Below are 26,315 nucleotides of genomic sequence, written 5' to 3'. Positions count from 1 at the left end.
ATGTCGTCCGTGTCGACGACCAGCCCCATGAACTTGCCGAGTGCAACATCTTGTACAAGATTTGGTTGCAAAACAGTTTCAAGGATCGTCAACTGTTTCTGAATCTGCAGCACCAGCTTCGCCCACGTTGAATCCCTCGAAGTCTCGGGCAGGTACGGCATCATCAGGCCAGAGTTTCCTCCACGAGGAATTCAAGGTTCGCCTTGAGAAAACCTCCTGCCAAGCTTGGTCAATGAGTCTGATGCATATCACAACGTTGAAATGCTCCTTCCAAAATTCACGCAAGGTGAGGTTTGTGTATCGGTGATGTCGAAACATCTCTTGAAAAGATGTTTTCGTATACAGCTTCTTAAAGTTCGATATCACTTGCTGGTCCATGGGCTGGAGGAGAGGGGTGGTGTTAGGCGGGAGATAAAGAACCTTGATGAAGGAATACTCCGCTAGGATATCTTCCTTGAGGCCAGGAGGGTGAGCAGGGGCATTGTCTAACACAGCAGGCATTTCAGAGGGAGGGCGCTTCTCTTCCAAGAATTTCTTCACTGTCGGGGCCGAAACACAAATTTACCCACTCGGTGAACAAATCCTCGTTACCCTGGCTTTCGCATTAGCCCCTCCACATCACTGGAAGCTTCTCCTTAAGCACTTTGTGGGCCTTGAAGGCTTGAGGAATGATAGACCAGTAGGGGCTTCACCTTGCAATCCCCACTAGTGTTTGAACAAAGTGTGAGCGTAAGCCTGTCCTTCATAGGCTTGTGCCCAGGTAGCTTCTTCTCTTCCTCCGTGATGTACGTCCGACGAGGCATTTTTTTCCAAAAAAAGGCCAGTCTCATCACAGTTGAAGACTTGCTGAGAACTGTAGCCTTCCTTGGTCATCATCTCGTCGAACGTCTTTTTAAAGACTTCGGTCCGCTTTCGTGTCCAAGCTGGCAGCCTCCCCATGCCGCACCACCGAATGGATGCCAGTCTGTTTACGGAATTTCTCGAACCACCCATGCGAAGCCTTGAAGTCTGGGGTTGGCATTGATGTCCTTTCTCCTCCATCGTCTTCGGCCTGGGCAATCAAATCGCCGAAAATAGCGCTGGCCTTGTGGGAGATTGCCGTCTTGGTTATCGCATCGCCAGCGATTTCTTTGTCTTTTATCCAGACAAGAAGAAGCCTTTCCATCTCGTCGTGCATGTGGGGTACTCTTGCTGGACAAATAGTGACGCCCTTGGAAGGTGTGCTGCTTTGATGACATCCTTCTGCTTAAGGATGGTGCCTATCGTCAACGGATTTCGGTCGTATTCCTTGGCGATCAACACTCAATCCCATACCAGCTTCATACTTCTTGATAATCTCCATCTTCGTTTCCAAGGAGAGCAATCCTCTTCTTTCCGTGAATTTCAAGTTTCTTAGACCCATGACCGTATATACTGTACGTAATTTACTTGTAGGTATGGAGTAAAGTTCTCACACAACATGATAAAGTACGTTTACTACAACGAAAATCACTAACGAATTTACGTTAATAAACGAAATCGTTAGAACCAATGAATACCACGTGTGTACGATTAACGATGCTGGTACCGAGTGGCCAAGGCACGCTGCTACGTAGTAGATGCATGATGGGAAGGATGCTGACCAATAGGAGAGGAGGATCTCATGGCGGTGATTAGCATCAGGAACCAATGGGAGGGCAGGAGGATGGTGGCGAGTCTACTCAGTTGGCGGCGCGCGATTTTCAAAATTGTTATCGGTGGTCCGGGCGAATCTCGTACTTTACAGCAGCAACCTTTCGTATCTTGAGCATGTAGAGCTGTAAAATTTTTCGTATTAGCTTTCGTATCTCAAGTTTTTCGTAAGTTGAGCCTTTTCGTATCTCGAGGTACCACTGTATATGTATACTAGGAACCAAGAACTTACAGTTGTAAATACTTTTTTTTATCATAAATGTATTTGATCTTAAAAATATTAACATGACAGACATAACAAACCTAGCTCTCTGTTGGAGGTTGTCATTCTAAACTACTTACGTATTTTAGATATTCTCTATACTACAGTACAGTCCTAAAAACGTACCTGTACAGTAAATACGTATATCAAAATCATCTTACTACACCAGAAAATATCAATATACATATAATGTAGGCACGATCGATGCGCAAAGTTATGCAGACCAAAAGAAAACATGTCTGAATTGTAAGGGATGCTTAAGAATACAGTTGTCGGCTGGTGCATATAATTGCAACATGACTGAAATTATATTGGGGTGTTCTGGATGATATTTTGAAGTATATTTTTGTTTGAGCTGTCAGGTTTGGCTATGAACTGTTAAAATAAGCAGTTATAGGCATTTTAGGGGTGTATATAGAGCGTACTTAGTAACAGTAGTAGGAGAGTACTGTAATGTGAGGTTACTCTAGGTGTTTTGGGGTGTATTTTTATTTGAAATATTAAATTGTTTTAGTATGATAATTTAAAATTTATTTTTATTTGAACTATCAAATTAAGAGAATAGACAGTTATAAGCATTTTAGTTCAAGAGGTATCTTATTTTTATTTTGTCAGTTAAAAGCCAGTTATATGCATTTTTAAAGGAGATTTTTAGCATTTTCGCAGTTTTTTGCATTTCCCTGGCAGGTTCTGGCACCTATTACTTCATAAAAGTGAGGGAGCACTGTATTCATTAATAACAAGAACAAATAATGAAACAAAAATGCATGAAGATAGAAGTAACAGAGCACAGTAAAATAAATCTTATGAAGAAATGCTGTACAGAAAAAATTAAGATGGTAAGGAATCAAGAAATGGGTACAAATGATATGGACAATATTTTATCAAATTCATTTGAAATATTAATGCAAATAAGAACATGAGAAAATACTACTACAGAAATAGCATAGGAAATTCTTTTCTTCTGTTTGAATGCCAACTCTCTTATTGGTGTGGCGATATGAACTGTCTTTAACAGTAGGTAAATATCCAAATAATAGGTTTTTATGGAAATTTATATATATTTTTATGCTTTGTTTCAATTTTCAGCCAAGTGTTTCACCAAATAGAAATGGTATACACTATTGTAGTATTATTTCAATGTAATAATTATGAAGTCAGTTGTTTGGCAAGCTTTGCAAAAATCCTAAGGTAGCAGACTTGTTGTACAAAAGATTCATAGTAAAAATGTCTTTTACAGAAATTGCAGCTGACCACGTAGACTAAAAAAAAGTTCTAATGATGGATGAAGCACTCTATGCTCACTTGCTGCTGTTCATATCTACAGCTGTTTTAGGCCTAGGGATAGGAACCATTCTTTCCAAATTCCACTTGCCCTACATATGGGCTCATCCGGTGAGTAAAAGTAAAGATTGATTTACTTTTGATTGTCTTATGGGATAGATATTATAGGATAATTTGATTGTTTATAATAGGTATTAATGCAATTTTCTTGAAAAATTTTGTCACCCACTGATGACAACATTTTAATTTAATGGTTTATGATAGGTAGTAGTATTTCACTCTTGTAAAGGAAAAACAAAAGAAATTGGAGTTACTTATGTGCCATGCTGACATGTATTGTCTTCTTTTTTCAAATACGTAATTTGAAATTTCAATTTCCGACTGAGTAAATGACTCAAGAATTTGCTTGCTTAATTTTAGCCCTTCTTGAGGTTATTGATTCTTCTGATTTATTTGGTTTATTTTGAACATCTTTATTATGATAGATCCTTTAATGGAACATCTTTAATATTATGGATCCTTCAATGGAGATCTATGAATTCACAAATATTCAGTAAGTCTTATTGTTTTTTTTCAGTCTGATAGAAAATACTGTCTTTCAGGTTGACAGGAAAAGTAAACGTCATGGAGGTGAATTAGTAGCAGAAGTTCTTCATGCTCATGGTGTAAAGTATATATTTACATTACCTGGAGGCCACATTTCTCCTATTATCGTGGCATCAGAAAAGCTTGGAATAAGGATTGTAGACACTCGCCATGAGGTATGAGGTAGTGCAGTATCATGTATTTGTATTTTATGTGATATACCACTGTGAATCTTTGTTAGATGTAAGCTATGAACTGTTCCACCCCTGGGGGAGAGTGAGTTGTCAGGGTAGGCCTCTGGCCTGGGAGGATAGTATTCCAGAGATTAGGGAATGTGGAGAGCCAACCAAGGGAGCTTGGTGGAATCCAGGGCACTCCCACCTAAGGAATAAGACTCCATTTGTGAAAAGCCAAGGTTTGTTTCCATACAGGAACAAATACAATAGTTTAAAGTAAATTTAAATTTTCTTAGTATACAAACTGTGGCTTTTTATAAAGAACTAATCCACCTCTACCACCCCTTTTTGTACTGAATGTACCAAATGAGCGAGGCTGGACCCTACGATGCCTGAGATAGGCCGACAGGTCAGGGCAGATCCTCCAGGCCTACCTTTAATAGTTGCCATAGTCGGTTCACTTGAAGTAGATTCTTGGGTGAGCCCTATGCCTAGGAAACATTTTTTTGGCGGCCTTTGATTGGCTGCTTCCAAGAATTTCTTCACTGTCGGGCCGAAACACAGATTTACCCACTCGGTTAACAAAAGTTTCGTTACCCAGGCTTTCACATTAGCCCTCCACATCACCGGAAGCTTCTCCTTTAGCACTTAGTGGGCCTTGAAGGCTCGAGGAGTCTCGGAATGATAGACAAGTAGGGGCTTCACCTTACAATCCCCACTGGCGTTGGAAGAAAGTGCGAGCATAAGCCTATCTTTCATAGGCTTATGCCGGTAAGCTTCTTCTCTTCCTCCGTGATGTACGTCAGACGAGGCATTTTTATCCAAATAAGGCCAGTCTCATCACAGTTGAAGACTTGCTGAGAACTGTAGCCTTCCTTGATCATCACCTCGTCGAACGTCTTAATAAAGGCTTCGGCAGCTTTCTTGTCCGAGCTGGCCACCTCCCCATGCCTCACCACCGAATGGATGCCAGTCCGTTTACGGAATTTATCAAACCACCCTCAAGAAGCCTTGAAGTCTGGGGTTGCCGTCGATTTCCCGCCTCTGTCGTCTTCGGCCTGGGCAATCAGATCACCGAAAATAGCGCTGGCCTAGTGGCATATTGCCATCTCGGTTATCGTATCACCAGCGATTTCCTTGTCTTTAATGCATACAAGAAGCAGCCTCTCCATCTCATCATGCACGTGGTTCCTCTTGTTGGACAAAATAGTCACACCCTTGGAAGGTGTAGCTGCTTTGATGGCTTCCTTCTGCTTAAGGATGGTGCCTATCGTCGACGGATTTCAGCCGTATTCCTTAGCGATCACACTCAACCACATGCCAGCTTCATACTTCTTAATTATCTCCATCTTCGTCTCCATAGAAAGCATTCTCTTCTTTCCGTGAACTTCAGCAACATTCTTGGGACCCATGGCTAATTAACTTAATTAAGTTCACACACAACACGATAAAGTATACAAGTAGAAAGCGAAATCACTAACACGAATTTATGTTAACAAATGAAATACGTATTTGTGAACGAACGAATTCCGCATGTGTACAATAACGCTGATGCAACGAAGTGGCCGAAGGACACCTTTACATATAGGCATGATGGGATAGATGCTGACCAATAGGAGAGCAGGATCTTACGGCGGTGACTAGCTTCAGGAACCAATGGGAGAGCAGGAGGATGGTGGCAAGTCAACTGAGTGAGCGGTGCGCGAGTTTTAAAATTGTTCTCGGCGGTCCGGGCGAATGTCGGACTTTACAGTACACCCTTTTGCAACCTGAATTATTTTCTTATACAGAAGCAAAAAAATCTTCGTCTTTGCTTTCGTAACTTGGATTTTTTGTAAGTTGGGACTATCGTATGTCAAGGTTCCACTGTATCAAGTTAACTTTTAAATGAAATTAAAATAACTTTAATGTCATTTAAAAGTTAGCTTAATATTTATTGAAAGACAACACTCTCTCTCTCTCTCTCTCTCTCTCTCTCTCTCTCTCTCTCTCTCTCTCTCTCTCTCTCTCTCTCTCTCTCTCTCTCTCTCTCTCTCTCTCATAGTTAGAGAAGCAGTAGATAATTTTACCTTTTAGAACTGTAAATGCACTGTTCCAAAACAGACACAACTAAGGGTGGTTGTATTAGTCCAAATAAAAAACACCATTTGTTTATGAAAAAGGAATTTCAGAACAAGGAGAAAGAAATAGAATAAAGAATTTCTTAAAAGTGGTTAAGAAGACTTCTAAAAATAGATCAGTCAGTCAGAAGGGGGAAAGAAGAGAGGAATACTGTATGTATGTAATCTTCACACACTCCTATATGTATTTTTACCAACCATTTATTTCTTTTTTTAAGGCTAATGTATTAAGCTAGACAGTAACTTTAATTTCATTTAAAATTTAGCTCAATATTTTGGGAACATGATTAGGGTCATATTTATTTTCAAACTAAAAGTATGCATTTATTAGCATTTTTAGAGACTATGCCAAGCTTACGTGAAAATTACCTTTGCACAAGGGGGTCTGGAACCTAACCTCGTGCAAGTTTGGGGTATTACTGTAAAGTATCCCTGCTCAACCATTACTGGCTGTTTTGACAGCATCTGATCATTGTTTCTTTAACCCCTAAGTTTTAAGGCCATTACCTAAGATGTCTCAAATCAAGACACTACCTTTGAATCTAGGGTCTTGCCCATACAACCTTTTTTGTACTATTTTAGTTCCATGTAGAATTTTCCAAACCGCTCTCGAGAGTCTGCTACGGTAGTGATCTGGTTCACATTTTAAGTGAAAAAATTTTACATCTAACCATAACTGATGTTTTGAACTCTCAGTTCAAATAGGCTTTGTGGATCCTCAGAAGGCCGTGTGTTTGGTAGTGATGGTTCCCTGTGATGGATACTTTGTACCTTTTGTTAGAGAGTAGATATAGAAGTGAAAGCCCTTCCCAGACTGTCTTATGTCCAGTTAGAACTCTGTATGATTTACCTGGACAGATGTAAACTTTTAAGAAGAGGAGTTAAATATTTGTCATTGGTGTTAAGAGACCAAACACTCGTATGCCCAGGAATGCATAAGTCAATGCGCAAAGTGTTGAATCCTAAGCTTTTACTTTTTTTTTTTAATAATTCTCATGGCTTCCATACAATAAGCACATCCTTATTTCCTTTAAAGCCTTTTGTTAGAGAAGATTGTCATGTTGCTCAGGGGAGATGTAACTGTTTTTACCTCATTATTTGTGAAATGTTTAAATTAAGCATGAGATGTAGAGTCCTTTGTTCTATTGTTGTGGCATGGACTCTCTCCTGAACCAAATATGGTAGTAACTTCTTTCTATTTTATCATTAGTTGTTAGGAAATCCCACCTTTGGATTTTGGTTTATAGGAGCACACTTTCATATATGAAGGTGATAGTTGTCTTTAGTTATGGACAGTTGGTTATGGGCTTTCGACTCATGCACAGGAGGCACTAGTGTTCTATGAGATAGTCCTTTTTTTCCATGTAATGATCCTCTGACGAGTGTAACTATGCGGGCCTTATACCCTGTTGTGGTTCAAATGTCTGGTGAAAATACTTGCCAGTAAGGATCACACAACAGGCAGGAATATTGAGAAGCTTTTTTTTTTCCCCTCATTAAAAAGCTTCTAGTTCACTTAACTGAACATTGTTTCTTTGGCTGCACAAACCCACCATCCTCATTCAATGTGGTAGTCAGCTGACTTTAACAGTTGGTAAGATTCATTCCAGATAATAAAAATTTTATGATAAAATTAATTATTTGGATAGTACTTACCTACTGTTAAAGTGAAACCCACCCAAAATAACCACATCTCAATGGGTGGTCATGAAGTATTATGACAAGAATATAAACATTCCAGTGCCACTTGGTGGAAAAAAGGTGATTACAGAGACAGCCCTAGAGGGTTAGCTAAGCATTATTTTGTATTAATTTTAATGCTGATTGCTCCTAATGGAATAATTAATTTTTATAAAAATGTTTAGTTTTGGCTTCTCCTTGAGAGTTGTACTACATTTTACGAAAGTATAGGGGATAATTTCAAGGCCTGTTTATGTGTTCAGTGTTTTGTGAGTTTGCTGCATGCATTTGCTTTGGCAGACATAATCTGGAATTAATTTATTAGTTTTGTAATGACTGTATTACATGACCTTGATCCAATCCTGGCATACTAAGTGACAAAGGTTGAGACCATGTTAACCAAAGGCTGTGTTCAAACCCTTCTGTAGTGAGATCAGGACTTGTTAACTTAGAATGCTTCAGAGAATACTGTAATCCAGTTTTGTATGTCAATCCAGAGTTCTGGTGAAGTTGCTGTAAATTATTCTGAAAGTTAGAAGAGATATTTTATTCGGAGAAAAATGAATTCTCTGCTGTGGATTACATTTTGATGTAGTAGATATCCTTTTCCTTTGTTGCCTATTCCCTCAAATATGAGGAAAAAAACACTCATAGAGATGATGAAAAGCTTTACTATTTCTTTATTCACAATAGAACAAGTTTTTGTTATATGTCATTTTTTTGTTTGTTAACAGGTGGCAGCAGTATTTGCAGCAGATGCTGTAGCCCGTATGTCTGGCACAGTTGGTGTTGCTGCAGTAACTGCTGGTCCTGGGCTTACCAACACTGTTACAGCAGTCAAGAATGCTCAGATGGCTGAAAGTCCTGTTCTTTTAATAGGTAATATATGCATATATTTTGTTTATTTTGTCAAAAAGCATTTTGTTGAAACTACTTTTGATAATATACAAACTTATGTCATAAAATTGCCTTGAAGGGGTGCACCAACTGCCAAATTTCCTGGAATTATCGAATTTAATTATTAACAGTTTTCAATTGTTTTATACCTAAATAAACGTATCCTGAAGCAATAATGCTAAAGAAAATTTTTAGATGGGTTTATTTACAATTTTGTTTTTGCTTGTATGATACTGTGAACCACAAATCGTTAAAAAAGAACTGTAAAAAAGTCAACATGAATAATTCAGGATAGGTCCAAGTGAGCTATGAACTGTTTTCAACAATTTTATGTGTGAATAAAGACATCTAGAAACGTTAGTAATATAAAAGAATGTATAGATTGGGTCACAGACAAATTTTTTCGTCACTTTTATGGCACTGTGAACAAAAAAGACTTGTAAAAATGTCATTCTATGAATGATTCTACGTAAAAATGTCATTCTATGAATGATTCTATATTGGATCAAGTCTGATATACACTATTTTGGGCCATTTTATGATAAACATATCTAGAAATGTTATTGGTATAAAAGAATGTTGTTTCAGTTCCTTTTTTTATGTTCATGTAATTTGCAGACAGAAGTTTTACCTTTGTATCTTTTATGGCCTTTTCCTGATCAAGGTTCATTATTTTGTATTGTAATTTTTTTTTCAGCCATTCGCTTCCTGTTTGCCTCTATCATATAATGGTGACCTTGGTTTGCAAGGATTGATCTAAAGAGTGATAGTATTGTTTGGGGTGACATTATATCTAATAGTGATATGCTTCCTCCTTGGCTGAAAATTCTTTGTTTTTATACATTCAACTTACCTGTCAGATATATACTTAGCTATTTGACTCCGTCGTCCGACAGAAATTCGAATTTCGCGCACACGCTACCGGTAGGTCAGGTGATCTACTTACCTGCTGCTGGGTGGCAGGACTAGGAACCATTCCCATGTTCTATCATATTTTTTCTGTCGGCCATACTGGCAACATCGTTGTGGGTATCTCCGGCTAGATTCGTATTTTGCATCGCAATTGATCTTCGTTTGGACTTCTCGGTGACGTATTTACATTGATTGTACTGGCATACGCGATTGTGGACCGTTTTTGGAATTTGATTTGGATTGTTCAACATGATGTCTGATTCTGGAAGTGTGGTGAGAATGTGTGTGAATGTGGGTTGTAAAGTTAGGATGCCGAAGGCATCGCTTGATCCCTCATACTATTTGCAAGAAATGCAGGGTTATCAGTAATATTATACCTCTTCTCCTTTTACTGCCCCATCTAATGTACCTGCTCCTTTATTAGAACCCACAGATTCGGCATCTGAGATTGCGAATCTTAAAGCCGCCCTTCGGAAAATGGAAACCAAAATGGCGGCCATTGAAGGTAAGCAGTGTGATTATAGTGCTGTGGATAGTGATATAAGTGTCCCCAGTGCTGTGGAGGGGGCGTTTGATTGTCTCCACAACGCTCCCAGGCCTAGACCTCTTTCAAGCTCCCAAGCCCAGAGGAGAAGGAATGTCGAAAGCCGTAAGGAGGTTGTGGAGGATCCCAACAGTCAGACGTCCCTTCGTCATTTTCTGTATCGCCACAGAATGCCAGAGAATGCTACAGAAAAAAGCGTTCGTTGCGTGAGTGTTTCTCCTCTTCGGAGAATTCTTCACCTAAAAGAGGTTGGAGATCGGCGGATCTTTCTCACCCCCTGAAAAGACGTTTGGATGAACCCAGGATTACTTCGAGTCCTGAGCGTTTTCAAGAGGAGGACCATTCAGTAATTAAACAACCTAGGGTAGACGATAATGAAGAAACTAACAGAATCCTTCGCACTATGCAGGATTCCATCACTTCTCTGGTGGGAGTTCTGTCAAGAGACCTTCCCAGAAGGAAAGACGATTTCCTGCCTATTAAGAAGTCTAGCGTGTCGAGGGTTCAGACTCTCCATTTAAATTTGTCATCCTCCGATTTGGAATCGGATTCATCAGCCTTGCATAGGCCGAGCAAGATCCGTTGTTCTCCTGTCAAAACGCAAGGGCGCCAGACAGGAAAGTTACTCCTGTTCATCATGAAGCGCCAGACAGGCACGAGACGCCAACGAAACGCGTAGAGCCTTCCAGGCGTGAGACGCCAGACAAGAGCGTCGAGTTTACTAGACGCGAAGCGTCAGCCAAGCGTGAAGCGCCAGCCAGACGTGAAGCGCTTTCCAGACGCGAGTCGCCAGTCAGGCGCGTCGAGCATTCCGAGCGCGAGACGTCAACCAGACGCGTGACGCCAGTTTGATCGAGGCACCAAGAAGACGCGAGTTTCGAGACAGGCGTGTGACGCCAACCAGAAGCAGGATGCCTCCCAGGAGCGAGGCGCCAGGCAAGCGCCAGGACGCTACGAGGCGCGAGACGTCAACCAAAAGCGTGACGCCTCTCAGGAGAGAGGCGCCAGGCAAGCGCGAGGACGCTCCAAAGCGGGTGACGCCAGCCAGAAGCATGACGCCTCCCAGGAACAAGGCGCCAGGCAACCGCCAGGACGCTACGAGGCGCGAGACGTCAACCAGAAGCGTGACGCCTCTCAGGAGAGAGGAAGTCAGGCAGGCGCCGCGACGCCTCCAGGCGGCGAGGACCGCCAGGCGCGTAACCGCTCCAGGCCCGGTGACGTCAACCAGAAGCGTGACGCCTCCCAGGAGAGAGGCGCCAGGTAAGCGCGAGGGCGCTGCAAGGCGCAAGACGCCAGCCTTAAGCGTGACGCCTCCCAGACGCGAGGCGTCATCAAGACGCGAGGCTTCTACTAGTTGTGGGGACGTTATTGTTCATAGTCCTTCACCTACTAGAAACAATTCTCCTAGAGCGACTTCTCTCGATAGAGAATCGATCAGGAAAGAGCGATCTCCTTCTAACCTTGACCTTGAAGAGGTTTCTGAAGAAGAAGTTTCGACCAACGAGGGACTTTCCAATTATAAAGTTTTAGCCTCGTTACTTCTTGAGGAGTTTGGGGATTCTCTTAGTCCTGCGGCTCCTCCTTCTCCGAGATCTCTGTTTTCGAGCACAAAAACCCCGAAATCCTCGGCTTTCTTAAAGATGAAGCCTGCGATCTCAATGAGAAAAGCCCTCCAGTCTTTGGATTCTTGGCTTTTATCTAAAAAGGAAGCACTGAGAACTGTTTATTGCTCTCCTCCCTCCAAGCTGACAGGGAAGAGAGGCATTTGGTATAAGACGGAAGAGGCTATGGGATTGATGCTCCCCTCGTCTGCAGATTCAGATTTCTCGAGTCTTGTAGAGTCTGTGAGAAGACAGTCTCTCAATTCAGCAAAGGCGTCCTGGAGTATGTCGGAATTAGATCAGCACGTTAAGGGAATTTTTCACGTCTTAGAGGTGTTCAACTTCTTGGATTGGTCTCTTGGGATGCTGGCTAAGAAGACGAGTGAGCCAGATTTTCTTGATCCAGAAACTTTGCAGTGTCCTATCTTGCATGGATAAGGCTGTGCAAGATGGTTCTGGTGAGTTGGTGGCACTGTTTGGATCTGGAGTTTTAAAGAAAAGATCTCTTTACAGTTCCTTTCTGACGAAAGGAGTTTCTCCTTCTCAGAGGTCCGCTCTACTTTTCGCACCTCTGTCAGAACATGTGTTTCCTTCATCGTTAGTGAAGGATGTTTCGAGATCCCTGTCAGAAAAGGCTACGCAGGACCTTCTAATGCAATCTACAAAGAAGATTAGACCTGCAGTTCCGACTCAGAAGAAGGTGGCTCGTACTCCAGTGGTGCCCTTTCGTGGAGCCCCCTCGACTCGATCAACTTCGAAGAGAAAGCCCTTCGACAAGCGAGGGAGGTCTTCCTTCCGCTCTTTTAAAAAGAGCAAGTAGCAGCCATGTCCTCCAAGCACAGGTAGGGGCCAGACTTCAATACTTTGTGGAGGCCTGGTCCGTAAGAGAAGCAGATCCCTGGACTCTGTCTGTCCTACAGAAGGGTTACATCATTCCCTTCGTAGACAGACCTCCTTTAGCAACATCTCCGAAGGATTTGTCGACGAGTTACAAGGACCCTGGACTGAGAGAGACTCTCCTTCAGATGGTGGTGTCGATGAGGGACAAGAATGCAATAGAGCTAGTGCAGGATCCATTCTCCCCTGGGTTTTACAACCGCCTTTTCTTGGTTCCAAAGGCTTCGGGGGGATGGAGACCCATTCTAGATGTAAGCATCCTGAACCGGTACGTGGAGAAAAAGAAGTTCTCCATGGAGACTTCAGCTTCGGTTCTGTCATCCCTACGTCAGGGAGATTGGATGGTATCCCTGGACCTTCAGGATGCTTACTTTCATGTTCCGATTCACCCATCGTCAAGAAAATATCTAAGATTTGTTGTACAAGGACAAATCTTCCAGTTCAGGGCCTTGTGCTTCGGCCTATCAACCGCTCCTCAGGTATTTACGTATCTGATGAGGAACGTGGCCAAATGGCTTCATTTAGAAGGGATAAACATCTCAATGTATCTCGACGATTGGCTAATCCGGGCCAAGTCGGAGAAACTATGTTTGGAGGACCTACAGACTACTTTGAACCTAGCAAAGACGTTAGGATTACTCGTGAACCTCGAGAAATCTCAGATGATCCCCAGTCAGAACTTAGTCTATTTGGGGATTCGGATGGATTCTCGGGGTTTTCGGGCTTTTCCATCCCAGGAAAGGATTGCTCGGGGATTACAGAAAATCTCGAGCTTCCTAGAGAAAGAACGGAGTTCAGTGAGGGAGTGGTTAAGTCTTCTGGGAACCCTTTCCTCACTAGAACAGTTCATTTCGCTAGGAAGACTCCACCTACGCCCTCTTCAATTCTTCCTAAGAAGAATTTGGAGTTGGAAGAACGGGCAACTCTCAGACACTTTCAGAATTCCTCTGGAAGTAAAGAATCATCTGAAGTGGTGGATTTTTCCCTTGGTAAAGAACGAGGGCTTGTCTCTAGAGGTTCGGAACCCAAACCTAATCTTGTTCTCAGACGCTTCAGAGAAGGGATGGGGAGCGACTCTAGGGACAAAAGAAGTATCAGGCCAATGGAGGAAGGATCAGCAAGACTGGCATATAAACTCCAAAGAACTTTATGCCGTTCTTCTAGCCCTAAAAGCCTTCGAGACAGAAGTTTTAGGTCAAGTGGTACAGGTCAACTCGGACAACACCACAGCGTTGGCCTATATCAAGAAACAAGGGGGAACTCGCTCTCTTTCTCTGTTCCAGATAACAAAAGAGCTGTTGTATTGGACAAAAGAAAAGAAGGTGACTCTCCTCACAAGATTCGTGAAAGGAGAGAAGAACATCAGAGCAGACAGGCTAAGCAGGTTAAACCAAGTTCTCCCCACAGAATGGACCCTTCACATTCAGGTGTATCAAGCTCTGTGGTCCCTGTGGGGCAGTCCGCATATAGACCTATTTGCCACCTACCTATCCAGAAGGATAGAGAACTTTTGCTCCTTAGTGGAAGACCCGAGAGCGATAGCGGTGGATGCCATGCTGCTGGACTGGTCAGGCCTAGATGCCTACGCCTTTCCCCCCTTCAAAATGTTAGGAGTGGTTTTAAGAAAATTTGCGGCTTCAAGAGGGCGAGACCTAACACTCATCGCTCCCTTTTGGCCGTCTCAAGATTGGTTCACAGAGGTACAGGATGGACGGTGGTGGACTTCCCAAGATCTCTTCCACACAGGAGCGAATCTTCTCAAAACCAAACCCCATTTCGAGGGATGGTGTGATTCCATCCAAAAATTATAACCTACTCCCCGCTCTCGCTCTGACTGCCTTTCGACTATCGAAAGACTTGTCAGAGCGAGAGGCTTTTCAAGCAAAGCTTCAAAAGCAATTGCTAGGGCCCGGAGATCTTCAACTATTCGGGTCTACCAATCAAAATGGGATGTTTTTAGAAGATGTTGTAAGAAGAATAAACTGTCCTCCTCCGATACCTCTGTGACCAACATTGCTGATTTCTTGATTTTCCTTAGGGAAGAATCAAAATTATCAGTTTCTACCATTAAAGGATATCGGAGTATGCTTTCTGCCGTGTTTCGAAACAGAGGTTTGAAAATAGCAGAAGATAAAGATCTCCACGACCTTATTAGATCTTTTGAAACCTCTAAAACCTTTTCTCCTCGTACTCCGAACTGGAACTTAGATGTGGTTTTGAAATTTCTATCATCAAGTAGATTTGAACCTCCTCTCAACGCGTCGTTTAGAGATCTAACGAGAAAATGTATTTTCTTGTTGTCGTTAGCGACTGCGAAGAGAATTAGTGAAATACACGCTCTAGATTCTCGAGTAGGATTTAAGAGTGATGCGGCAATTTGTTCTTTCCAGACTCTGTTTCTGGCCAAGAACGAGAACCCTTCAAAACCCTGGCCAAGAGTTTTGAAGTTAAAGGACTTTCAAATCTAGTAATAGAGGAATTAGAAAGATCTTTATGTCCGGTTAGAGCTCTGAAGTTCTATTTAAAGAAGAAGAATGAACTCAACGGATGTAAACAAAGCCTGTGGTGCGCAGTTCGGGATCCTAGTAGACCCATGTCAAAAAATGCATTAGCATTTTTTGTTAGGAGCATTATTACGGATGCTCATAATAACTGCACTGAAGACTCTTTCAGGACTCTCCGAGTGAAGGCTCATGAGGTTAGAGCGGTGGCCACTTCATTAGCTTTTCAGAAGAACATGTCTTTAAAAGACATTGTGGATGCGACTTACTGGAGGTGTAATTCAGTGTTCGCATCGCACTACCTTAAGGACGTTAAAGTAACATATGAAAAGTGTTTCTCTCTTCCTTTGGTCCTTTTGTATCAGCCGATACAGTGCTGGGGCTGGGAACACTAACGATCCTTAGAAAAATTTGTATTTGTTTCTAATTTTTTGATAGTACATAGGCTCCTACCTTGTGAGACGAGTTGTTGGTTTTTTCTGCTGATTAGTATGCTTGGTGGCGCACGGGCATCCTAGCTTGGATCAGTGGGAATCAAGAGACGTCTTACTGCTAGATTGTAAAAAAAATTTTTTTTTTAATTTATTTTCATTTTTGTACTTTAGTGTACGAATGTTTGTGATTCGAGTTTGTGGTTGTTAGCAAGAAGTTAGGGGATAACTTCTTGCAATCTTAGAACTAACATGGATAGGTTGAGGTGATCGGGATCGATGTTGTGCTCCTTGTATAGGTCTTGTCAAGTAAGTGGATAAGCACCCATTGACATAGTCCTTCCAGGATCTGCCAAGTAAGCTGGTAAGACCCCTTTGGCAGAACCACAAGAACTCTTAGCCATAGATCAATATCTCGCTGAGGCTCTTGAGACTGACTAGACTCCTGGATTGTCTTCATGAAGTCTTCAGTCTAAACAGGTAGGAACCAAGGTTTTATTTATTTATTACCTACAACGATAGTTGTGATTCCTGTTTGATTCTATATTTAGCTGTCTCTGTCCCACCTCCAATGGTGTGAATCAGCTAAGTATATATCTGACAGGTAAGTTGAATGTATAAAAATGATATTGTTATGATACAATAAAGTTTTATACATACTTACCTGGCAGATATATACGTTTAAGGGCCCACCCTACCTCCCCTCAGGAGACAGGCGGTATAGAAAAAATATGATAGAACATGGGAATGGTTCCTAGTCCTGCCACCCAGCGGCAGGTAAGTAGATCACCTGACCTACCGGTAGCGTGTGCGCAAAATTCGAATTTCTGTCGGACGACGGAGTCAAATAGCTAAGTATATATCTGCCAGGTAAGTATGTATAAAACTTTATTGTATCATAACAATATCATGTTTAGCTTGTCAAGCCAGCATATCTTTAGATAAGATTTTCTTCTCCACCATGTCACCATGTGCCACTGCTGCTAGATCTTGCTGTGGTATTAGACCATGCGTTTCTGCTTTAATTTTTTTCTTTAGTACTTGTCTCCATTGATGTTCCCCTAACTGAAGGCATTTCAACTACCCCTGGCAAGGATCTACCAGGTCTGTCATCTATTGTTCCTGTTTCTCCTGCCTTTATGTAACTTGCTCAAGTTTGAATCTTCTTCATCCTTCTCCCCTTTGGGGAGGTGTGTGAGGACATCTTTGCAGAGTCATTTGTTTTTAGGCATGATGCCTTGCAGTCATCAACTTGAAGGTTCAAGAGTGAGCCACTGCTTCTGTTATTTCTCTGCCTGGTGATGTAGTTCCTTTTTGTGTTCATTCTCCTGTTGCTGCCTTTCCTAGTAATATTGAATTGTTCTTGTGGCCTCAACTTCTTCAGCATATCTGATATCTTCAGTTCAGACTTGGGCATTTTGCCTCCATATATCCAAATATCATGAGTCTTTTACTGCTTCCAGTTACTCAGCTCTTCCACCTTATAGGTATGAACCTGTGATCTCAAGCTTTGTAGCAATCTCAGCCTTGGCTGTTCATCCAGCTCTGTTGTGTATGGCCTCAGTTCCCATATGGACCGGAATAGCTTTGCTCTTGTTCTCTCCACAAGTACGGTTGTTACTTTGGTATCTATTTTCTCATGTTCCTGCTTCACCTGTGGCTCTTGTCTTTCCCATGATGCCTCTGACTGCAGGGTCATTGTTGGAGCATCTCTTACCATTGTTTCTTATGAATCCACTGTTTTGGCCTTTCAAGTTTCACCCAACATTTGATAGTTTCTCTTGCCTAATTGCTTCCATCCAGTTCCTGTAAGATCGAAGAATATCCTCAAGTTATGGCATAAGTTTTCCTGTTTCCTGAGCCTACAGCCATTGCTTCTAAGTTTCATCTTAACTTGGAAGGGCCTTCTTGCTTTGTAAAGCATCCTAGTAGTATGTGTGAGGGTTTCTTTAAGCCCACATCGTGCAGGAAGGTAAAGGAATTGAGGAGAGAGCGCCCAGCTCAAGGAAACACCATGTTTTGCTCTGAAACTCTAATTTTATTAGAACAACTTAACTCTTAAGTAAACATAATAACACGTACATTGTGCAAAATTAGTTGCTAAATTCATACTCATAAATGTGTTGACTTGTAAACACCAAATACTGAATTACTTGTACTTCAATATACACTTCAAGTAAGAAAAACAGGAGGAAACATTTAATAAAAAAAAAAACATTGGAACCTGAGTGTATGAAAGAAAATGGCAGTGCTATTTCAGGTACACTATAAGAAAACTTCTCTCGAGTAAATATGCAGAAAACCACCTTTCTAAATTCAACATCCTCCTGGCAATAGGGGACGAAGCCACTTATTAACCCTTAAACACTGAAGCGGTAAAATAAAATTGTCTCCCATGTGCCGGAGGTGTTTCAGAGTGAGCGCGGAAGCGGAAAAAATATTTTGTTCATGCCACTTACCTGACAGATATATATATAGCTGTATTTCTGAAGTCCGACAGAATTTCAAAACTCGCGGCACACGCAGTGGGCGGCCAAGGTGGTAGTACCCATTCCCGCCGCTGGGAGGCGATATCAGGAACCATTCCCATTTTCTATTCATATTTTTTTCTGTCGCCGGTCGGTAAACAACTGTTTACAGACCTCTGCTCAGGATTTTTTGGAATTTGACTCGCTTATTTTAAGTATCTGATTGGTTTTTTTGGTATTGAATTGGATTGTTGAATTGGCATGCGCGATAGTGGACCGTTTTTGATTTTGGATTGGCTTTTCTATAAAGATATGTCTGATCAAGTGCTGTGAGTTTCAGAGTGTGTGTGAGGACTGATTGTAAGGTGAGGCTACCGAAAGCATCGGTAGACCCCCACACAGTATGTATGAGTTTGTGGGGGCATAATTGTTTGGTTGATAATCGGTGCAATGAATGTGAGAGATTGACCGATGATGATTGGAGAGTATATGAGTCCTATCGCCTTAAATTGGAGCGTGATAGGATCAGGAGGTCTTCCTCCAGGAGTGATTCTACCAAAGGTAAGGCTAACATCTCTCCTGCATTAACACCTGTAGAGTTTGCAACCCCTAAACCTGTGTTGCCTTCGGGCTCTGATTCTGTGTCGGAGAAGCGAATGCTCTCTCTCTGATTTTGGAGTCTCTTCGCACTCTGGAGACCAAAGTGAAAGCCCTTAGAAACTGGCTCGGTGCAATGTGTGATCGTGCCCCTAGTGTTGTGGAGGGGGCGTCAGATCAGCCCCATAATGCTCTAGGCCTAGACCTCTATCAGACTCCCAAGACTCAGGGAGTAGGTATTGTCGAAAGAACCGCAAGAGGGTTACGGGGGCTTCCCACCGATCTGGCGTCCCTTCGGCAGGCCTTGTTAGCAAAGTCCAGGCTGCCAAGGAGCGCGCACGAGCGCGCGTCCTGAAAGAGTGCTTTTCGTCCTCCGAAGCGTCCTCCCCGCGCAAGGGGTGGAGCGCTCGGAGAGACTCTCGTCCTCTGAAAGGACGTTTCGTGTTGAGACGCTTCACGTCCTGTATCGCCGCTTTCGTCGGAGGATGCGTATGACGCTTTTCCGCCTCAGAAAAGGGGTAAGATCTCCTCCGATGAGGACGCTGGGTTGCGTGCACAGGCGCGTCTACCTGAAGAACAGGTAGCTGTACCTGTGAGAAGGAAGGAGGCGTCCCCTCGCCCCGCATCTTCTCGCAGGATCAGTCCTGCTTCCTCTGTTCGTTCTTCCCCAACGAAGAACATTCTTTTGTCCCTTCAGGACCAGCTATCGACGCTTATGGCTCAGAGGACTCGCCCAGCAGCAGTCGAGCCTAAGCGGAGGAAGGACCTTAGACTGCCCGTCAAGAGGACGAAGCAGTCTCCTTCTCCCTCTCCTACTTCGTCTCGTTCGCCGATCGCTTCTCCTTCGGCGATTCGCCGATCTCGTTCGTCCTCTAGAAGGACGTTGCGTCAAGACGCTTTTGAGGAGGACGCTCAGCACGACGTTCGACAGGACGCTCGTCAGGACGCTAGGCAGGACGCTAGGCAGGACGCTTGGCAGCACGCTTGGCAGGACGTTCGGCAGGACGCTCGACAGGACGCTTGTCAGGACGCTCGGCAGGACGCTTGGCATGGACGCTTGCAGGACCCCCCCCCCCGCTAGGCAGGAGTTCTTTCGCCAGGACAAGCTAAACACCAGACGCTAAACAGGACGCTCGCCAGGACGCGTCGCAGGACGCTCGCCGGGGGAGACGCTTGGCAGGAAGCTCGCCAGGACGTTCGGTGGGCTCTTTTCAAGACGCGTTTTGGGGATTCCGACCAAGAAGTCGTACCCAAGACGCTAGTTTGCGCGCACAGGCACGTATTCCAGCGAAAAGGTCTTCCCTTTCATTTGAGAAAACGTAAGGACGCTTCTCTGGCAAGTGAGGCTGCCTCGGATGGCGCTAAGGACGCTCGTCCTCGTCAGGACGCTCTACCTTCTTCAAGTAGTAAGCGTCATAGAGAAGACAGCCGAAATAAGGCTTCCTCTAGCAAGGATAGGGGTCCTCTGATTAAGCCAAGACCCGACATTAGGACGCCCTCTCCGGACAGACGGTCTCCTCTTCCGTTTAGAGAAGAAGGAGAGCTGAGTAGTTCGGCTGACTCGGTTGAAGAGGAACCTTCTGCGGCCCCTTCAATCTCAGACTACAAAGTCCTCGTGCGGCTGTTGCGTTCTTCTTTCGAAGACAAGTTTCAGCCTGCAGCTCCCAAGTCTCCTCCGGCTTCGCAGTTTTTTCTTTCATCTAAAACTGGAAAAACCCCGGAGTTTGTGGAGATGAAAACTTCTCTCTCCACTAAACGTGCCTTTAAGAAACTCCAAGATTGGATGGTACGAAGGAGAGATCAAGGCAAGACGACTTTCGCCCTGCCTCCAGCTAGACTCAGCGGAAAAGGGGGCATTTGGTATAGAACCAAAGATGAAGTAGGAGTTCGTATCCCTTCTTCAGCTCAAGGAGATTTCTCCAGCTTAGTGGATTCGCAGAGGAGGTCTCTTTTATCCTCTGCTAAAGTAACCTGGACCTCTACGGAGACGGACCATCATTTGAAGGGTCTGCTCAGGACGCTTGAAGTGTTCAACTTCCTTGACTGGTGTTTGGGAGTTCTGGATCTGCAAGCGAGAAGCCCAGAATCTCTCAGTCTGGGGGAGCTGTCCAGCGTGTTAGCATGTATGGACAAAGCCGTCAGGGATGGTTCGGAGGAGATCGTCTCTCATTTTGGAATGGCTTTATTGAAAAAGAGAGCTTTGCTGTGCAATTTCACAGCTCGTTCGGTAAAGCCTCCTGCTCAGAAAGCGGATTTGCTGTTTTCTCCTCTTTCGAACCATCTCTTCCCCCAGACTTTTGTAAGGACCTGACTAACAGTTTGCAAGGATTGAATGGCAACTCAGGACCTTTGGCCCAGTCTACAAGACGTTCGGCCGTGCCTTCAAAACCTCTTCAGCTGCGGTTCGACCGCCGAAGAAAGTTAAGCCCTTTCGTGGGGCTCCCCCCTCGAGAGCAGCTCCTCGAGGGAGAGGGTTTTCACGAGGAAGAGCTTCTTTTAAGTCAAAGCCTTCCAAGTGAGAAGCATGTCCTTCAGACACCAGTCGGAGCCAGACTGAAGTTTTTTGCGGGAGCGTGGAGAGAGAGGGACACGGACTCTTGGTCCCTCAAGATCGTGAGCAGGGGTACAAGATCCCCTTTTTAGATCTTCCTCCTCTTTTCTACGACTCCCAGAGACCTTTCTCCATCCTATCAGGGAGAGAAGAAGAAAGTATTATTCGATCTCCTTCAACAAATGATCAACAAAAGAGCGGTGGAACAAGTCGCGGACCTGGGGTCCCCAGGTTTTTTTTACTTTGGATTTTCCTAGTACCGAAGCAGTCGTCATGGTTGGCATCCAGTCTAGATGTAAGCAGGCTCAATCTTTCGTGGAAAAGACCAAATTCACGATGGAAACGCCTCATTCTGTTCTGGGAGCCTTGAGACCGGGCGACTGGATGGTGTCCTTAGACTTGCAGGACGCGTACTTTCACATCCCGATCCACCTCTTTCAGAAAGTATCTAAGGTTTGTCTTAGACAAAAAAAGTGTGGCAGTTCAGAGCTATGTGTTTCGGCCTGACCACGGCTCCAATGGTGTTCACTGTAGTCATGAAGAACGTGGCGAGGTGGCCTACACTCTTCGGGGATAAGAGTTTCCCTGTACCTCGACGACTGGCTGATCGAGCGTCGTCGAGAGAGAAGTGTCTGAAGGACTGCAGTTCACTTTAGCCCTAGCAAAGTCCCTGGGACTTCTGGTCAACCTCGAAAAGTCGCATCTGACCCCAACACAGTCCATCGTGTATCTGGGGATTCAGATGGATTCAGTGGCTTTTCGAGCGTTTCCGTCCCAGGAATGTCGGCGGCTAGGCTTAGAAAAGATCTCAGCCTTCCTAGGGAAAGAGACTTGCTCGGCGAGGGAATGGATGAGTCTGCTGGGAACCATTTCCTCGCTAGAAAGGTTTGTTTCCTTGGGAAGACTGCACCTCAGGCCTCTCCAATTTTTCCTTGCGGACGAGTGGAAGGCCAAGGACGATCTCAATGCCATATTGAGAATATCAATTCCGATAAAGAACCATCTAAGATGGTGGTTGGACCCTCAGAAGCTTCAGGAGGGCTGTCCCTAAGTCTTCTGAGCCCCGACCTAGTGTTGTTCTCCGACGCTTCCATCACGGGCTGGGGAGCAACACTAGGAGGGAAGGAAGTGTCAGGCTCCTGGAGAGGGGAACAGGTAGCCTGGCATATAAATGTCAAAGAACTGGCCAGCAGTAATTTCTGTCCCTGCAGTTCTTCGAAAGGAGTTTGAAGAACAAGATTGTTCAGGTAAACTCGGACAATACCACAGCACTCGCTTATTTAAAAAATCAGGGAGGAACACACTCCAGAACGTTGTTTTCCCTAGCGAGAGAGATTCTGCTGTGGGCAAAGATAAGAAATGTGACTATCCTGACGAGATTCATTGCAGGAGTGCAAAACGTCAGGGCAGATCTTCTCAGTCGTCGGGAACAAATCCTACCGACGGAATGGACCTTGAACGAAGACGTTTGTCGAGACCTTTGGACGTTGTGGGGACGTCCACTGGTCGACTTATTCCGCGACGTCAGGACCAAGAGACTTCCTCTTTATTGCTCCCCGGTCCTGGATCCAGAAGCAATCGCGGTAGACGCGTTGCTTTGGAATTGGACGGGTCTAGACCTGTACGCCTTCCCACCATTCAAGATTTTGGGGGAAGTCATGAGGAAGTTTGCGGCCTCAGAAGGACGAGGTTGACCCTGATCGCTCCGTGTGGCCAGCGAGAGAATGGTTCACAGAGGTCATGTCTTTCCTTGTAGACTTTCCAAGGACATTGCCCTGGAGGAAAGATCTACTCAAACAGCCTCACTTCGAAAGGTTTCACCAAAACCTCTCCGCTCTGGGTCTGACTGCGTTCAGACTATCGAAAAGTTGGCCAGAGCGAGAGGTTTTTCGAAAGCAGCTGCGAGAGCAATCTCACATGCAAGACGTGCTTCCACAAGAGCTGTTTACCAATCGAAGTGGGCTTCCTTCAGGGCATGGTGTAAAAAGGAGGGAGTTTCCTCTTCCTCGACCTCTGTGAACCAGATAGCTGATTTTCTGCTCTTTCTCAGGAATGTGCAGAAATTAGCGGTCCCTACCATCAAGGGATATAAAAGCATGTTGTCAGCGGTTTTTAGGCACAGAGGCCTTGACCTGTCTGACAACAAGGACATTCATGACCTTTTAAAGTCTTTCGAGACTTCGAAGGTTGTTCCTCAAATGAGACCTCCGTCATGGAACCTTGACGTGGTTCTTAAATTCCTTATGTCAAGCCCTTTCGACTGCTTCAGGCAGCGTCTCTTCGAAACTTGACAAGGAAGGCTCTTTTCCTAACTTCTCTTGCGACGGCTAAGAGAGTTAGTGAAATTCAAGCGTTTAGTAAGTTAATGGGATTCAAAGGAGACAATGCTGTCTGCTCGTTGAACCCAACTTTCTTGGCGAAGAATGAAAATCCTTCGAACCCTTGGCCGAAGACTTTCGAGATCAAGGGTATGTCAAGTCTGGTGGGCCAAGAACCAGAGAGAGTCCTGTGCCCGGTCAGGGCTCTCAAGTTCTATGTACATAGAACAAAAGAGGTAAGAGGTCCCTCAGGTAATCTCTGGTGCTCTGTGAAGAGACCAGAGTTACCTTTATCGAAGAATGCTGTTGCTTTCTTTCTAAGGGACGTCATTAAGGAGGCTCATTCATCTTTCCAGAAGACTGATTTGAGCCTCTTACGAGTGAAAGCGCACGAAGTTCGAGCTGTCGCTACCTCTCTTGCCTTCCAAAAGAACATGTCAATCAAGGACATTCTTGATTGCACCTTTTGGAGGAGTAACTCCGTCTTCGCCTCACATTACCTAAGGGATGTGAGAACGATTTATGACGATTGTAATGCCACTGGGGCCATATGTATCTGCGGACACAGTCTTGGGGTCCGGAAGTAGCTCTTTCCCTATCCCTTAGTTAGGATTAGGTTAGTTTTGTTGTTGTGTTTTTAGGTTGTGGTGAGTCTTATGTGAAGATCTCCCATCCTTTAGTTAGTTTTAAGGGGTTTTTGTGAATAGTTGGTCAGGTGGTGGTCAGTTGCTTCGTTGCCCTCATATGTATGGCCTCGATGGTCTTGTCATGTTGAGGTCTCGTACCCGTTGACAGATCATCCAGAGCGCACCAGCACTACAGGTCTCCACCTGGCTGGCAACTCTGATTTAAGCAAAAGCAGCCTTAAGTGACAGTAATCACATAGTCTACTTTGCAAACAGGTGAGGAACCAAGATGTATATCATCTACTTAATTTAAGTTTCCTAAAAAAATCCTATTCTGTCTCTTCCCACCATCCGAAGGTGGGATTCAGCTATATATATATCTGTCAGGTAAGTGGCATGAACAAAATGTTATTGTTATTATACAATTAAGTTTGTTCATACTTACCTGGCAGATATATAATTAAAGTGCCCGCCCTCCTCCCCTCAGGAGACAGCGGCAATAATAAAATATGAATAGAAAATGGGAATGGTTCCTGATATCCGCCTCCCAGCAGCGGCGGGAATGGGTACTACCAACTGGCCGCCCACTGCGTGTGCCGCGAGTTTTGAAATTCTGTCGGACTGCAGAAAATACAGCTATATATATATCTGCCAGGTAAGTATGAACAAACTTAATTGTATAATAACATAAACATTTTTTCAAAAAATCACAGCGCGCTTAGTTTTCAAGATTAAGAGTTCATTTTTGGCTCCTTTTTTTTCATTGGCTGAAGTTTAGTATGCAACCATCAGAAATGAAAAAAATTATCATATCATATATAAATAATGCGATATATGATAGCGCAAAAACGAAATTTCATATATAATTGTATTCAAATCGCGCTGTGCGCAAAAAAAAATTCACCATAAATCTAAATATTGTCCTAGAGACTTCCAGTTTCTTTCAAAATGAAGACAAATGAGTGAATATTACTATACTGTAAGAGTATTAGCTTACAATTGCAGTTTTCGACCATATCTGACGAGTTAAAGTTGACCGAATGTCTAATTTTTTATATATTTTTTTATATGCAATTATTTAAAAAATTAGAAAAGTTACAACCTCAAATATTTTTCGTTTTATTCTACATGATATTGCGCACATTTTCATATATAAAACTCTATGAAATGCCTAATATGAAACTGAGCAAATATTCCGAGAATGGGATGTACGCATTTCGAAGATTTGTGGCAGAGAATCCGCGCGCGGAGGGAAGGAAAGTTTTTTTTTTTAAATTCACCATAAATCTAAATATTGTGCTAGAGACTTCGAATTTGTTTCAAGATGAAGATAAATGACTGAATATTACTAGACTGTAAGAGTTTTAGCTTCACAATTGCGTTTTTCGACCATTTCGGTAGGGTCAAAGTTGACCGATGTGGTTTTTTTTCTATTTACCGTGATTTATATGCAAATATTTCAAAAATGAGAAAAGCTACAACCTTCAATTATTTTTAGTTGTATTCTACATGAAATTGCGCACATTTTCATATATAAAACTTTATGTAACGGCTAATTTAAAGTGGTGCAAACATTACCACAATCGCACATATGATTTTTTCGGAAGAGTTACCGCGCGGACGTAAAGAAAATGTTATTTTTTTCATAAATTCACCATAAATCGAAATATTGTGCTAGAGACTTCCAATTAGTTGCAAAATGAAGGTAAATGATTGAATATTACTAAAATATGAGAGTTTTGAGCTTACAATTGCGTTTTTTTTCGACCATTCGGTAGAGTCAAAGTTGACCGAAGGTTGAAATTTTGGCACATCGTTATTTATATGAAAATATCTCAAAACTGATAAAAGCTACAATCATGAGTATTTTTTTGTTGTATTCTGCATAAAAATGCGCACATTTTCCTATATAATACTCCATGTAACGGCTAATTTAAAATGGTACAAAAATTATGTCAAAGTGACGAAATAATTTCAGAGATGTGTCACAGATACTTTTTAGTGCGGCAAGAAAGAAATTCGCGCCTGCGCGCCTGCGTAACGATTGTAAACAAAACAACACCTTAATCCGTGAACTCCCAGCATCTCCCAAGGCGCGTGATTCAAGAGTTTTCGGCTGGTAGGCCTAAAAGTATTTTTCCGCAAATTTTTAAAAAAACTTTTGTATGTCGACGTAAAATACGTCCAGTCGGCA

At 43.3% G+C, this 26,315-nt stretch overlaps 1 protein-coding gene across 1 annotated transcript in view; it reads left to right on the top strand.

The window, feature by feature from the left end:
* Window positions 1-26,315, top strand: part of LOC135221742 (2-hydroxyacyl-CoA lyase 2-like) — a 264,184-nt gene that overhangs the window by 54,932 nt on the left and 182,937 nt on the right. Inside the window, 3 exon segments of the mRNA XM_064259551.1 lie at window positions 3,174-3,328; window positions 3,820-3,978; window positions 8,513-8,657. Of these exon segments, the coding sequence (XP_064115621.1) occupies window positions 3,212-3,328; window positions 3,820-3,978; window positions 8,513-8,657 (421 nt within the window). The 5' untranslated portion in view covers window positions 3,174-3,211.

Source organism: Macrobrachium nipponense, chromosome 20 (genome assembly GCF_015104395.2).
Source record: "Macrobrachium nipponense isolate FS-2020 chromosome 20, ASM1510439v2, whole genome shotgun sequence".
In the NCBI taxonomy this organism is placed as follows: Eukaryota; Metazoa; Arthropoda; class Malacostraca; order Decapoda; family Palaemonidae; genus Macrobrachium; species Macrobrachium nipponense.
Note: the sequence above shows the minus strand (reverse complement) of the source record. Positions and strands in the feature narration are given on the sequence as shown.